Source organism: Rousettus aegyptiacus, unplaced genomic scaffold (assembly GCF_014176215.1).
Source record: "Rousettus aegyptiacus isolate mRouAeg1 unplaced genomic scaffold, mRouAeg1.p scaffold_m13_p_6, whole genome shotgun sequence".
NCBI classification, from domain to species: domain Eukaryota; kingdom Metazoa; phylum Chordata; class Mammalia; order Chiroptera; family Pteropodidae; genus Rousettus; species Rousettus aegyptiacus.
Window position 1 is genome coordinate 78937122 of NW_023416309.1, and position 9948 is coordinate 78947069.

Here is a 9948-nt window from a genome sequence, read left to right on the forward strand (position 1 = left end):
ATCTAGGGGCAGGGTCTGAGTGTTAAGATGCTGCTGCAGCTACTACAACCACATGGTGAGAACCACAGCTTTAAGACAACCATCAAATTCCTTCTATGTACTGGGGCAGGGGTCAGGGAATTCTAAAGCATGTCTATTTGGCTGCAAGGTTTACTTCCTTTTAATATTGAGCTTCTATAGACAAGTTAATACACATGTTTGTGGCTATCAACACATGTGAATGCCTATAGCACTGGGCCTGTTATATAATAGGTGCTCAATAAATGTTTACTGGATTTGAATATAGAGATTGTTTGATCAGTGTAGAATTTCCAGAGTTTCATGAATATCTTAATATTGAGGACTGAACCATTTGTTCAACATTCATCAAATATTTCCTTGTACCTAGTATGTACCAAACACTGTGCTAGAAACTGGGAATATAGAGGTGACCCAGATGTGGACCCAGCATGAACATAAAAGTACAATATGATCTTCTAAATTCTAAGGTGGCATTTAGAAGCACAGGGGAGCCCTGTGGGGGAGGGCTGGTGGCTGGTTTCACAAAGGAGGAAAAATTAGCAAGCTGCATGGAGGCCAGTGACCACTTCAGGCGGTTGAACTCAGTCCAGAACTCTGACAGGCAGAGACCTGGAGACTTCCCAACACTGCATGCAGGTTGCTGTAGGCTGATTTTGAATCCCCTCAGGCTTCTCCTGGCTCACTGGAACCTTGCTTACCTGCAGTAGGGTCACCTGGTGGGCACTGGCCTGTCATTTCTGCTCTCTGGTGCTCTGCCTGGAGCCCCAGCAGCCATCATTTTGGCTGTGGTCAGTTCAGCTGAATTATCCAAAAAACTACAGGCAGCAAATCTCAGCCCAAGAGGCAGGCAGTTGAGCTGCTCTGGACTTCGGGCTTACAGCCCATATTCTCTGTTCTTTCCTGCCTGTCTCTCTTTATTTGGGAGATGCCCCCCATCAACTGACTCCCCTCCAGGTTTTCTCTATATTAGTCAAACTCTTTTTATTTTCACATTTGATCAAAACTATTTGAATATCTCACTGGCTTTTGTTTCAAAGGGCAGATGCCAGGCTTCTAATACCTGCAAGCAGTCAGTGAGGGCTGTGTGGGCTGGGCTTGGGGTGGGGGTGCTCTCTGAACTGAGAATGCAGGTACAGCCCAGAGGGGTTAAGAGATTAGTCTTCAAATAGGAGCCATGCTGCCTGATTTAAAATTCTGGCTCAGCCACAGCTCAGCCCTCTAACTTGGGGCAAGTTTCTTAATTCTCTTGAACTCTCAGTTTCTAGACTGTAAAATGGGTATTATAATAATAGCACCTTCTGCATAGGATGGTTGTGAGGCTAAGATAACGTATTTTTAAAAAGCACTTAGTACCATGCCTGGGTTATAATAAGCACTCAATAGAAGTCAGTACCAACATTATTAAGATGATTATTGTTATTATTACTAATTATTACTAAGCAGCATCCTGTCCATGGTGGATTGCAAGTTCTCACTGAAGAAGGAAGAGTGCTGGAAGCAGTTTAAGCTTGTTTATCACCTGACTGGCACCCTTCCCTTAGTTCCTGAGCTGCTCCAGGCAGATTCTCCTTTCTGGGAGGCTGCGCTGGGGATAAATGGGAAGGGAAGTCTTCCTTGGATATGTGGTCTCCATCCTTCATGGGTATTCGAGTGCTCTGAGTTTGCCCATCAATTTCCTCCTGATCCTGGGTCACCCAGGAGCACCACAGGGCGAGGGGATGCCTGTTAATGGTCACACTCAGGCTGAGGTTATGATCCAGGTAACCAGATGCAGCATTTCTTGAGGCCCACTCTTCACCAGGTTCCATTTCATTGAGTTCTCTGAGGCTAGTATCACTCCCATTTTGTAGGTAGAGAACTGAGGTTCAGAGCTTTTCTCAAGATGTGTATGAAAATGTCAACCATCAGGTGTGTTTAGATCCAAAGCTTATACTCATTACCACTACACTACTCTATCCTACACTCAGGGTCTGCTTCATGGATGTGGGACTTGGGCTTAGAAGGGCCCCAAGCTTAGTTTAGTGCTCTGCTATCATCATCTTCAAATTCTTAATAATTTTTAATAAAAGCCCCACGTTTTCATTTTGCACTGGGCCCTGCAAATTGCGTTCTGGTCTTGCCTACCCTCTTTTGTAGAGAGGGTGTCTTCTTTACAAAGAAAAGCAAACTGAGGTGCAGAGAGGGGAACGTGACTGGCATAAGGTCACTTTGCAAATTGGTGGCAAAATAAGTCTCCTGACTACCTGTCCAGTAGAATTCTCTGGAAGCACGCCTGTGCCCAACTATGCCCTAGTTGGGGTACGTTCTGGGAGAGGACACTGAGTAGGGGGTACGAGAGAAGATCTCTCACCCACCAAACCACCTCTCCCACCTGGCTCCTCTGGGACTGAAAGGCCCACCTGCTGCCTCGTGGCCTGCCCATCTTTGAACCCAGGGGTCATGCTTTTCTGAAGGGCTGGGGAAGACCGATGAGCAAGGCAGTGAGTCGAGTTTCTATAGAATGGCACTGAAGCACTAACGGGCATGGGGTGAGGGTGGGAGCAGAGGAGGCCATGGAATAAGACACTCAGGAACAAATCCCTCTGGGCTTTGACCTGATTCCCTTCCTCCCACTTTGAGACCCATTGAGACTGACATCCTGTTACATGGACGGGTGGATATGAATACTTAGACATCTGGGGACTACATTTTACGTAGAATACTCCTTGAGGCATGCATTTCTGTGTGACTGCATGTGCCTTTATGTATGTGCGTCTGTGTTTTATGGGAATGGTAGGAAACATATTGAGCATAGAGAAGAAAACATCCAATTCTAGCTGCTTTCTCATTCACTTTTTAATTTCACAGATATTTCATATTTGGAGAATATAGCCCCAGAAACACAAACATTCTTGGATGCTTACAGTCTAATGGGCAAGACAGATAATAAAACAAATAGTCACACAAACACTTATATTTGTTTCCTAGTGCTTGGTTCTTTTCCTCCACGGAGTAATTTGGTTGCTTGGTTCTTTTCCTCCACGGAGTAATTTGGTTGAAAATAATGGGGTTAATGGTATACTCTTTGGAAGACTGCATGGGAACCCCATACCCATCCCAGCTGACACCACAGCAGGCCTTGGCATTTTGGAGGCCTTCGGATCATGGCTGGAAATGAAATTGACCTACGTGCTCAAAATAACTCACCTGTGGATGCCCAAAATTCCATTAGGGGGTCTTTCTCTAGGATTACACATTATTCTTTTACTAACACCCTGTTTAAAATTCAAATTCCTGGGAGTAGGGGTGGTAGGTGGGCTCACTGATTTTGTAACATGGCAGGGCTGTGTCATGAGACAGGGCTGCCCAAGGGCCCTGGTTACCACCACAGTACTTTGTCCTACACGCAGGTGCTTTTGATGGATACTACAAGGGGATCCAGCGGGCCACAAGACAATCTTATATATTACCCTCTGCTGCTAACTCAGCCCAGCTCTGCCTATGGAAAGAGAAGCCAGGGGGAGGTAGGGGAGAGCAAGGCCTAATCAAAACCCAGACCCAGAGTTCCATAGCCTCACTCTGGTAGCTGAAAAGCAGGAAACTCCAGGCCCATTTACCTGCAGGGCCTGCTGTATCAGATCTATCCCTCCCTCATCCGTCCTGCTGGAACAGTCATGTTTCCTAACTGGTTGCCCACAGGACTTGACAAGAACTTTCAAGGTTCTTGAAACACATTCAACTACCACTGTGACCTTTCTGTGTGTCTATCAGCTCTTTTGCACAGAGGCCAACTTTTGGCATTCTCTTTGGGGTGAAGAGGAAGAATGTGGAGCCCAGGCACCTCCAGAGGAGCCCTGGGGTGAGGCAGGGCAAGTTCTCTTGGCAGCTGGAGCACTGTCCCAGGTGCAGCCTGGCTGCTAGGTCTGGTCCCCCCTCATACAAGAATCTGCATGTTTCCTCCCTTCCTTCCTTTTGGTCCCTCCCTCACCAACCTACCTAGAGGCAGGTAATAAAGCAGGAAGGAGATGGATGATGGGGAGGGCGGAGAGCCACGTGGTGCCATAAAGCCCAGCTAGAGAGGACGCATCCTGGGAGTGTCCAGCCTTCAGGAGCCAATACTCAGGACGTGGACTGTCAGCCTTGTGGGACAAAGCTGGGGCGGCAGGGCCCTGGAGAAGGCCATGCACCGAGGTGTGCCAGGACCAGGCCTTAGGGGCCTGAAGGGGGCAGAGGGCTCTGCTAAGGATTCGGGAGTCTCTCGCCAGGAGGCCGGGAGAGATTTTGGGGTGCTGAGGGAGAATGGCGCCCCCCGCAGCCTTGGCGAGGCAGAGGAGGTGCCAAGTAGCAGAAAGAGGGCGCGGCCAGTGAGGTCCAAAGCTCGGCGCGTGGCGGCCAACGTGCGGGAGCGCAAGCGCATCCTGGACTACAATGAAGCTTTCAACGCACTGCGCAGGGCTCTGCGGCACGACCTGGGAGGCAAGAGGCTTTCCAAGATCGCCACGCTCCGCAGGGCCATTCACCGTATCGCGGCGCTCTCCCTGGTCCTGCGCGCCAGCCCCTCGCCCCGCTGGGCTTGCGGGCACCTGGAGTGTCATGGCCAGGCCGCGCGCGCAGGGGTCGCTGGAGACTTCGGGGACGCGGGCTCCAGCTCACTGCGGCCCGCACCCCCGCCCGCTGGATTCTTCGCGCCGCGCTGCGCCTCGTGCTCTCCGCACACCCACCTTGGACGGCCAAGGGTGGTGGCCGAGGGGCAGGGCTTGTCTCAGGCCTCCGCGGGAAGCTGGCGCCGATGTCCAGGGGTTCCTTTTGCTTGGCCGCTGGAACACCCGCGAGCGGGCCCCATGCTGGGTTACCAGCACCCTTGACCTGGCCACGCAGGCGGAGGGAGGCCGGCATGGGGAAGCCAATGGCAGAATGACCACCGCAGAAAACGTCCCAGACCAAGCAAAACTGAGTGGGCTGAGGCCTGAGGGGAAAAGGAGGTGGCATTGCCAGTGGGAAGAAACTCTGGGCCCTGGGGCTGCACATTCCACTCTCCACAATCCCAACCGGGTGGCCGGTTGGAGAAAGCAAAATCCTGCCGGGCTCGCTCTTACATTTGGACTTGATGAACCCTTCTTGAAAAATGACTTGCATTCCTGTGCCTCTGAGCCCTATTTTCTCTTGCTGCTTTTTAGGAGAATGGGAGATTTTGGGCAGGGGGACTTGGATGTGGGAGTGCGGGTGGCAACCTGGTGTGATCTGATGGCACAGTGTGGGGTCCTCTGCCCCTACCTGTGCTGATGCCCCAAGTCTGTGATCTGGGAAAGGCAATCAGTAGCAGCCAAATAAAAGGAAGCTATCACCTCTGTCTACTGCCAGGACTCTATTGGGCCCAGTGGCCCAGGGTAGCAGGGGCTTGAGGCCTGGAGGCTCACCGTGGAATGTTGAGTCCCAGTCTGAAGCCCATAGGTGGGTACCTGGGGGCACTGGGTCATGGCAAAACCTCAGGAGTGAGGGGCACTGTGGGAGAGGACATTATTTGGAGAGGGGCCTGGGAGGCTGAAGATGTCGTCAGCTCCATCTCAGGACCTGCTACAGACCCACTATCTTCAGTGAGCCATGATGAGGGTGGCAATGGAAGCAGAGTCTGGGCTAGTCTCAGGGAAGAAAGCTGAAGGTAGGACCAAGGATTGGGCGTGGGGGTGGTCAGCGAGTCCTGTCTGAACCTCAAATGATAAGATGGAACTCCCAGTGAAGAGTGAGCCGGAACAGCCATGGCCTCTGTGATGAGGGGCAGACTTGGAATCTAGGGAAGAATATGTGGGTGAGGTTAAGGGAAGTGGGGCCTCAGGCCAAGGTTGCTGAGGAAGTGGGAAGCATAGCCAGCCCCTCAGAGATGTCTGGAGAGCTGCTCTCATCTAAGATAAATACTCCTTTGCTAGTGTCTGGCCTTACTCAGGCTGACCGGGTTGGTGGTACAGGTGCTGCTTGCTGAGTGAGGACCCAGGTGTGCGACGGGAGAGCCTAGGGCATTCTGGTCTCCTTGGAGAGCTGGGCTCTTGCCAGCTGGGAGGAAGAGTTACACAGCTCAGAATGGGGGACCGTACAGGAGCTGGGGAGATGCTCTTAGACCCAGGGAGGAGTGAGGGTTCTCCAGAACAGTCGAGGTGAGGCTCGCTACCATAATAGAAGATGTCTTTACTTTCTGCACGCCCTGAGACTGTACACTCAGCATTCTGTCCTCAGCTCACAGACTCCAATTTCACAGGCTAGATGGCTGTGGCACAGATCACAGAAATGCTTTGACTTTTATCATGAGGGTCATGGGGTCCAGCCAGGCATAATATGTGGAACTCTGGTGCCAGGCCTGCCCACGGATCCTTTCCACTCATGGAGAGGTAGTGGCATGGTCTGAGAGTGCACAGGATCCAATCTCTGCTCTGCCACTTACTATATGTGACCCATGGCATCGCCACTTAACCTGTTTAAGCCTCTAGTTCCTCACCTCTGACCCAGATGATTCCACCTTAGGGTAGCTGTGAAGATTAACATTCCTTCATAATGTATAGTTTCTGGCAATTAGAAGGTGTTCCATAAATGGTTACTGTTTATGAATTATAATCTTATGACAGACCAGACTGGACAATACTTCCATCTTGCTTCAGCCTCAGGTTTTTATTCTCTGGAAACATGATAATATGACCAGGAAGTCCTGCTTTCTTAAATTCAATGATAGAAATTGCTGAGGGTTCTTGCCCAGCTGCACTTTCAGCCCTGGGGTGGCACAGATGCCAAAGATGCCCCCTGCAGGTGGAAGAGTGAGTGTGCAGCAGACCGGTGGGGCCAGCTGGAGGGATGTAAAAGTGTTTCTCACTTACTGGCAACCTGACCTTGGCAAATCTCATGACTTTGAGCCTTGGTATTTCCATCCATATCATGGGCTTACATAATAACTACTTACATCAGAGGCTGTTGTGCAGACCAAATGGCATAAAGCATTTAAAGCACTTAGCGTAGTGCCTGGCTCAGGCAAGCACTGACTGAGTGGAAGCTATTAAGATATATTCTATTCACAAAGTTGTTATAAGTAAAGATTGCATGGGAAGGTGTTTTATAAACTAAAGTCCACAGCACATTAATTGTTATCATTATTTTATCAGGGCTATGTGTTTGAGTGCACACATCTGTATGTTTGCCTGCTGATATGTATTTGCCTAGCATTCAGAGGATTTTTTGACATGCACATATTATGTGCATTTTTATATAGATGTGTGGATGTGTGAATACTTATGTGTGCATATGTTTATGTATTGACCTAACGGATACCCCTGCCACCCTTTGATGCTTTAGGGGATCCTAGGCCAGAAAACTTTAATTATGTGCTTCTAGGTTTTCTGGAACCCTTGCTTGATTTTTTTTCTGCTTCCCAAGACCATATCCATTCTCTAGGATGACTGATTCACTGTGGAGAGAAGATAAATCTGTGATTGTTTTTTAAAAATGGAAATTATCAACCGAGACCAGATAGGTTTGTCCAAACACAAAGAAAAATAGTACAAGGATAGGTATTAGACGATTATACAATGGGAAGTACTGGAGAGAGAAAACATGTGAAACAGAGCTGTTAAAAGTTGTAGCCAAAAAGATATAAGGGACCAATACACCTAAAGACAAATTATTTATCTATAAGGTTAGTACCAATTGCCCACTCAAATAGTGTTCAAGGGAGAGAGTTAACTTTAAAGCACAGAGAGCGATAACAACTATAGCACTTTCAGCAGCCGTACAGCTCACAAAGTGCTCTCACGCACTTAGTTTTTTGACTTGTCTTGGAAGTCTGTGCCTTCCAGGTCCTTCCCTTGTGTTTTCCAAGTCTGTGCCTGCCAAGTCCTTCCTTCCAAGTACTTCCCATCACAGGAACAGTACCTCACCTCTCTAGCAATGAATGAGACATACCAGCAAAAATAAAAAACAATGATAAGACCCACTGTTGTCAGGGATGTGGAGAAAAGGGCACATTTACAGATTTCTAGTTGCACTGTGTATCTGTTCCTTTTTTGGTAAAGAACAATTTGGGAAAATCATAATAAAAATATTCCAAGGGAATAATCTAACAGGAAAACAAATTTGCCAAAAGGCAGTCCCAGCAGTACTGTTCATAATAGTGAAAGATTTGAAACAACATAGATGCCCAGACAGAGAGGCCTGGTAAAGCACTCTTGTATTTTACTGAATGAAAATCATGGTGAGTTAACAGAGTAGTTCACAAAATGACCTGTGCTTACTGATTATAACTATAGATAAACGTGTAGGTGCATGAAAAGACCTTGAGAGAATTTGGCGTGATGTAAACAGAGTTAATGTTCATTAGGTTTTTTGTCATTGTTTTTAAAAGATGAAAGATTTGTCTCCTTAGGGCACCCTCCAAAGAGGAGTAGGAAAATGTTTTGAAAAGGCAAGGACACAGTATCTTGAGTGGATTCCTTTGGAGGGACCCCACTTCACAGACGTAAACTTGCGGCGCCTGGTGTTGGGAGCAAGATCACACTGAGCTTTCCTCCCTCTGTGCATGTGTGCACGCATGCGCAGATGCCAGAAGGTCGCTGTTATTCCTGGAGCAGGGTGAGCTGGGCCCAGAAAGACCTCAGTGAAGAGGAATTTGCTTAATTACTCCTGCCATGTTAGCTTCTTAGGGTTTCTTAACACTCAGTGAGACACCAAAAATAAAAAGGACTGTGGGACACAGACATGGGGACTCTATTACCTCTTCCCCTTGGATTAGGGTCCAACTTAGCTACCCTTCCGAGGTTCGCTTCCCTTTCCATCCCACCCTCCAAAGGACCAGTATGCAGGTCCACTTTCCCCTTCGCTGTTTACATCTCAGCATCTTTCATGCTCAGGGTTTGCTGAGGTTGGGGGAGGCAGGCGTGGAGTGAGTGTTGGTGTGGACACACCCTGGGCACTTGCTTGGAGTCTTCATCTTCCTGTGGGGCACCTGGCTGGCCTTAACTGTGAGCCTGGCACTGAGCTAGGGAGCTAGGGGTATGCCTGCACCCTCCAGGACCTCGCAGCCCAGTGCGGAAGGAAGACAGAGAGGAGAATGACTTTCTTCAATTTTCTATGTCTACACCAGGGAGTAGTCAGCTGCAAAAGAGAGCCAGGTGTGGGCTCACAGCTCAGACCCCTGAACTGGAGGAGCTCAATGCCCTCCCTTCCTAAGGCTTCAGCTGACGCAGCGGCTCTGCAGGAAATGGGCCCAGGGTTCCCAGATCTTCATTTTTAAAGCTTAACATCCTAATTAATATGTGAAATGGATTTTTAAGAAAACACGTGTTTAGTCAATACTGTGCAGGCCAAACCCACTATGATGATTATGGTCTGTGGGTCTCCACTTAAGACTTCAGCTTGAGGGAGTGGGGAGGCGGCTCCTGTGGGTTGGAGCAGGTTCAGTTGGCTCAGCAGCGCTGGAGCCCAAAGCAGAAGCTCCCTCTGAGCCCAGCCTCTTCCCCTCCTCCTGGTCTCCACTCCACCTCTGGTTATTCCCCTCAGCACCATCAGGCCACTAGATGGCACCATGAGCCCAGCATCTCACAGGGGTCGAACAAACCTGAGTCGGCAAGCTCTGACCCAGCCCACCCAGCAGCCTCACAGCCATGGCCCTCCCTGCGGACTTCCTGGATTTTTCTCTTCTCTTTGAGTTTTTATTAAGTTAAAAAGTTCCCTTAATGCCAGATTCGTTCTGTCTTCTAGTCCAGCGCTGCCCAATAGAAATATACGCCAAGCCACGTTTTTAATTTTCAAGTAGGCACATTAAAAAAGTAAAAAGACACAGGTGGCATTAATATTAATAATGTTTTTTTAGCTCAATATATCCAAAATATTACCATTTCAATGTGTAATCAATGTAAAGAGTATTAGAGATATTACACCTTCTTTTTTATTGTACTAAGTGTTTGAAATTCCATA

At 48.7% G+C, this 9948-nt stretch overlaps 1 protein-coding gene across 1 annotated transcript; it reads left to right on the top strand.

Moving 5' to 3' along the window:
- Positions 1–4181: 4181 nt before the first annotated feature.
- On the top strand, positions 4182–4865 carry BHLHA9 (basic helix-loop-helix family member a9). The gene has a single exon (XM_016138744.1). The coding sequence runs from the start codon at positions 4182–4184 to the stop codon at positions 4863–4865; it is 684 nt and encodes a 227-aa protein (XP_015994230.1).
- The last annotated feature ends 5083 nt before the right edge of the window (positions 4866–9948 follow it).

What these genes read in the sequence shown, in the direction of transcription:
- BHLHA9 (XM_016138744.1), top strand. Translation starts at nt 4,182, where the DNA reads ATGCACCGAGGTGTGCCAGGACCAGGCCTTAGGGGCCTGAAGGGGGCA.